This window comes from Austrofundulus limnaeus, unplaced genomic scaffold (assembly GCF_001266775.1).
Source record: "Austrofundulus limnaeus strain Quisiro unplaced genomic scaffold, Austrofundulus_limnaeus-1.0 Scaffold111, whole genome shotgun sequence".
NCBI classification, from domain to species: Eukaryota; Metazoa; Chordata; class Actinopteri; order Cyprinodontiformes; family Rivulidae; genus Austrofundulus; species Austrofundulus limnaeus.
This window is the reverse complement of record NW_013952513.1, coordinates 1,146,576-1,152,484: the sequence shown is the minus strand read 5'-3', so window position 1 is coordinate 1,152,484 and position 5,909 is coordinate 1,146,576. Positions and strand designations below refer to the sequence as shown.

General features: G+C 39.0%; 1 protein-coding gene across 1 annotated transcript in view; it reads right to left on the bottom strand.

The window, feature by feature from the left end:
• gclm (glutamate-cysteine ligase, modifier subunit) overlaps positions 1-5,909 on the bottom strand; it is a 9,996-nt gene that overhangs the window by 3,370 nt on the left and 717 nt on the right. The window contains exons 2-5 of the mRNA XM_014014224.1: positions 4,916-4,978; positions 2,516-2,600; positions 1,466-1,522; positions 1,166-1,368 (exon numbers count right to left, since the gene is read on the bottom strand). Coding sequence (XP_013869678.1) covers positions 1,166-1,368; positions 1,466-1,522; positions 2,516-2,600; positions 4,916-4,978 — 408 coding nt within the window. The remainder of the gene's footprint in view (positions 1-1,165; positions 1,369-1,465; positions 1,523-2,515; positions 2,601-4,915; positions 4,979-5,909) is intronic.

Here is a 5,909-nt window from a genome sequence, read left to right as displayed (position 1 = left end):
ATCCGGATCCCTCCAAGGAACCATTTGTCCCTTCTCTAATAAAAATAGTGTTAGTTTTAAAATATAGTGTTAAAAGTAAAACCAACCAGTGTTTAATATTGAACAATACTGGGTGTGGTATTAATATTTCAACAGTGTTAAAAGTATCACCAGTGTGTTATTATTAACAAAGGAAATTGTGGTGTTAAAAGGTTTGCAGACACCACAAGATGTCAATATACCATAAAATTGAGAGTGTCAACTTAACACTCATAATATCAAACTCTTAAAGGGATCCATGATTAGTTGTAACATTGGACTTTATATGATAAACGTATATTTTAACTGTAAAATAAAGACTGTAAAATACTGTGTGATGTTTAGTTTTTCTAATTTTTAAACTAAAAGTTTAAAAATATATTACACGGATGGAGCCATTTCATTTACATGCAAAGCATTCTGAGTAAATGATGACATCAACTACGTCATCGGCACGAAGATGTTAGCGAGCTATATCCACCCTGAAGGTTAATCTTGGACAATATCTGACGATTGGCTCTTTTAAATGAAACCAGAGAGCGTTGACAGAGAGGAGAAGGTAGAAATGACTCAGCCTGAAACTGAAAATATAGATGGAGGACCTCAGTTTAGCTTGTTTGTAGCGCTAGCGCTGAGCTAATATATAAGGCAATATAAGGTCAGCGCTAAAGCTAACAGGCTAAGCTGAGGTTCTTCTTCCATGAAGCAGCTCTGTTGTCCTCCATCCATGTTTTCAGTTCCAGGCTGAGTCATTTCTACCTTCTCCTCTCTGTCAACGCTCTCTGGTTTCATTTAAAAGAGTTGATTGTCAGATATTGTCCAAGAATAACCTTCAGGGTGGATATAGCTTGCGAGCAGCCTCGCACCGAGGACCTATCCACGTCATCATTTACCCAGAATGCTTTGCGTGTAAATAAAGTGGTTCTCTCCGTGTTAAAATATATTTTTTAAAATTTACAAAACTAAACAGCCTACAGTATGTTTACAGTCTTTATTTTACGGTTAAAATATATGTTTGTCAAATAAAGTCTAATGTTACAACTAATCGGGGATCCCTTTAAAGCTCAAAATCCCTCATCCAGACCTTTCACCGTTCTAATCAATCAACCTCTTTGTTGGATCACAAGTGCACGAGATTTCCACCGACCTGAGCCCAGTTGTAGAGCTGCTCCAACAGATCTTTGTCCAGATCAGACGTGCCGATGGCTGCGATCTTCTGGCTCCTTACCAGAGCCTCCAGCTTCTCCCACGCCGGCTGCAGATGAGCCAGAGTCTGGCCGTCCCCCTCCAGAGGTCCAGGGGGCGCTATAATAACAGAGTCGAGCTGGGACACGGCCAGAGTCTGCCGGGCTGCAGGGGAGGAACAAACAAGGCCGTTTACCTTCCAGATCTCTTTGCAGAGATGTGAGGTTTTATATCGTAAATAATAGGTGGTTGATGAGCTCACCCATCTCCACTGCATCTTCGATGGCAGACTGACCCGGCTCACACAGAAAGAGCTTCACTGCAGAAACAAAACAGAGCTATGAGTCTTCCTCCACTTAGACTGAATTCAGTCTGCTGAGTTACAGAACTCAGCAGGATGTCTGGCTAATAAACCCAAGCTGAAGCCGTTTTTATTATTATTAGATCAAAACTAAACTGCTTTAGAGCCAACTATGTTTGACAGCTTCCTTTCACTGACGATCATTTATGATTAAAATATGTTAGTGGACAGAAAGAGCTGCACAATGTATCGTTTGAGCATCCTCATCAGAATGTACGTGTGCAATAGTGACACTACAGGTCTCAATTAAACCAATGTGTTATTCAGGGGCTAAACAAAAAGTCACTGAACCAAATGGTCATGTGTTTCGGCTTTTATTTTGACGGTTCGCTTCTGCTTTCATTTTGTTGTGAAACCTCAGGGACAATAACGGCTACGAGTTTCAAAGAAGTGTCAGAGAATTCTGGAGCTGTGGAGGAAGACAATGAGGACAAAACTGAGAAAGAGAGAGAATGAGAGAATTTGCTGAGAACTGGAGGGAAAGAGGTAAAATACGGTTAGCACGAATGCTAATATTGAAGCATGACAGAAACAGAAACTAAGATAGACAAAGAGGGAACACATTAGGTGGTAAAACAAGGTTCATGTTTATGATAGAAGAAAATATGTACTCAGGTCCCAGCACAATAAAAATCTAAATAAAAGATAGGAATAACTCGAAAATACAGACAAAAAACAGACCTGTATCATGCAGGGGAAAAAAAGATTGGTGCAGATTCATCAACAAGACGGCAGCAGAACTTAAAGTGTTACTCAAATCATCTGTTGAAAATGCATGTATTTTTTTCACAACACATATTTCACAAGTTTAAAGAAAAACACAAGGTCAGTTTTTTCTAAATATCATGCAGCCCTAATAGAAATGACAACTTAAAACAGCGATTACTCCGAAGCACAAACTTACTGACCACACATACACTTATTTTTATAAACAATAAAAGCAGGACTGACCTGAAACCTTCACTTCCTCTCTCTCTTCAGGTGTGATGGCGTCTGTGACCTCTGGGGTGGAGAAGTCCAGCGTATCAGGAAAGTCCTGCGTGAGAAAACGTCCAGTCAGAGACTCAATTATAATTACTGACATAACTAATAAATATTTATCACCATGCAAACAGAAATGACAGAATTTGTTTACGTTTCTTCAGACATCTTGCTTGGCGTGTCATTTCAGCGTTCCCTTTTGTTAAAATGTTTTTTAAGAAACATCTGTGCCCTTCAGTTTTCTGCAAAACTTAAAACCTCATTTTTAAATTTCCTCAGGTCAAACCATGTTTAGCCTCTTGCTTTTTGAGATAGATACTATGCAGACGAGTTCCCGCTCTCTGCAGGAACATATTTATCATTAAAGATGCCAACGACTTGGTGTTACTGTGAACAGACCAGGACATTTGTTCACTAGAACACCAAGTCCTGTGAATAAAACAGCAAAAAAGCAAAGATTAAAATGTTAAACATTCCACACATTTTCACCACAGATGGTGCAACTCTGCCACCTGCTGCCAAACTGATACCTGCACTCCTTAAATTATCGACTAAGGCTTTTTTAAACAGAATATTACATCATCATCCATCATCTATACCTGCCTCTTCCTTTCAGGGTCACTGGTGCTCATATCCAGCAGTCACAGTGCGAGGGGCACAACTACATCAACTTTATGAACTAGATACCGCAGAGCAGTAACATAATGACCCCCGCACGCACACATGCACCAGAACTCAGCAGTCTTTATTCCTAATAAATGTCATGCTTCTAGGTGCATCCTAAAATTGTAGGGGTTTGGGTGGGGGTCTTTTTTTGTCTGTTTTTTATTGGGGGGGAGGCACTGATTGGTGGGCTTGATGGATAGATAGAGCTTCATCAGAGCCAAACAACAAAAGAAATCTGAAGCTCCTATGTTGAACAGTTTCTGAGTTATAAGCATTTTTGCATATCCAGACACCCCCTATTTGGATGGAGCCCCCTCCTCAAATATGGGGTCTATCGTAAAACCGTTGGCTGGCGCAGTGTAGGTCAGACTCATCTACAGTCCTGCCAAATTTCATGTTGACCGGTGCAGCCGTTTTTGTGCTACGGTTGACCAAAAATCACTGAACAAAAAAAAAAAAAAAAAAGGGTACAAAAACAATATGACTCCAGTTTACGGTTTGCGTGCGGGGGGTCATAATTATTCCTTTAACATCAAGACATATTTGATGTTTTTTTAGGTATTGTGTGACCCTGTGTGTGTGCTGGCGCACCACTTGATGTGTCATATGACCCACCACAGAATACCCAGTGTGTTTTTAATTTGCGTGAAATGTCTGTAAAATGGGACTGAGCAGCACACTGCTGGTACTGTTAAAGAAAACACACCACAAACCTGAATTAAAACTCCTAATTATAGATCGTTTCAGTAATGACCGTTTCTCCTTGTAAAGCTTTTTGATAATTGCTAAAAACTGTTCTACAAATGCAAAAAATACACATAAAATAACAATTTTGAATTATTTAAAACAACAAACTAACTCATTCTGTTGCCACGAGTTTCTTAGAAAGCAATGCATGTCTGAAAGGGGATTTATATTTAAACCTGTTAATAAATTAAAGGGGGTCAAGGGGGCTTAGGATTTAAGCTTTGAATCACAGTTGTTACTGCTTTATACTCAACAAATAAAACAGATAAATCAAACCGAAAAAAAAAAAAAAACTGCTTGAACCCACAAAAAACATCTCATTTTTAACAGTTCCCTGCAGGGGGGAGGGTTTCCCGAGCGTCGTCAGTCTGAGACCCCCTCACCTCAGCTGTGCCCCCACCCCCAGGTTATTGCTGGTGGGTGTGATGATGAAGGTTAAAGCAGATTAGCTGAGTCCAGTGAACAGTCAGAGCAGAACGAGCTCAGCATGACTTCAAGTTCAAACTTTTGTTTTCACAGAACAGATTTATTTAACAGAAATGTTCAATCTGTAGATGAACACATGAAACTCAAAACCTTCTCTTTAAAATTAAAAAAAGTAAAAGTCGTGTCACCCTGACCCAGGCCCCAGACTCCCAGACAGACACGTTTTGGAGCGGCGCCTCTAGCAGGCAGCGCTGCATGAACATTCACTGTGACAGCTTCTTTTCAGAGAAAACTGCAGGCTTCCTTTGATGTTCATCACCGCAGCGACTTGACTTTAAACACTGGAATCTAACGGAGCAGCTTCATCACAGAGACGTGTTCACGTGCTGCAGGCCTGACTGTTTCATGTTTCTCAGGGTCGTGACGTACAGAAAACAAGTCTTTTAATGTAAGAAACTCCTTCAGTTGTTGAATACAAATTTAAATAAAACAAAATTAAATAAAAATATTTTAAAACAGCGTTCTACCCACCGTTGTCGGCTGTTTTGTTGTGGACAACCAATCAGTCAGAGTAGCTTGAATGCAGTCTCGAAGCTGTGAGACAGAAATTCAAACAAAGTATATTTTAAAAAATGGAAACAAAAGGATAATAGGATAAAATCAGTCGCCTTGTTGGCCAACAGATGAACCATATTTTTAATGATAACACATGTAGAAACAGGTGGAACAAGAAGGGGAATCATGTCAGTGATCACTTCTTTACAAAGGAAGACACACACAGGAGTGCCAGACAGCAGCATCAGTTAAATCAGATATTTTCTTTACAATCCACAGCTCTAATGCAGCAGTCATGTCAAATCATGAATAGACAGGAAAAAAAGAGAACTAAAACTGGTCTGTAAAGTAAATTATAAAAAGTTAAATTGTGTTTCTGAACAAGAATATTTGTTGTAAAAATGCCTACATGCTGCAAACAATGTTTGATTTATTACTGATCAAGTGATATACAATAAAAAGGCTGAGTCCCTGTTTGAACAATGTGTCAAAGCGGTTTTGTGCAAACCTTTGCTCTTGATTACTGCTGGTAAAATTTGCAAGACCAACTTTGGACCGAGGGTTTGGCCTGCCTAAAAATGCACAGTCATGCTTCAGAGGGGAAAATGAGCAGCCACTTAAAAAAATAACACTCGTTCATCAACTTTAACCAAACCCTATATGTAAACAAAAGAACAAATCATCATAGAACTACAATGAATGTGTCAGAAGACTCGTTTTTTAGTCAAACTCATTGTTAATGGATGAACTGCTGAAGTCATTCATTAAACTAACACTAACTAGTAGCTGCATCAAACACGTGATGGTTATGGTTTTCATGCAGTTTAAAGTAGGATGTAATAATTATTTTGTGTGTCTATTATTCAATGATACACTAGTTATAAATCAGTTGATGATAAACTTGACTGATATGAGGATATTTTTTATAGATATACAGCACATTTTGACTATATATAGTCAAAATACACAC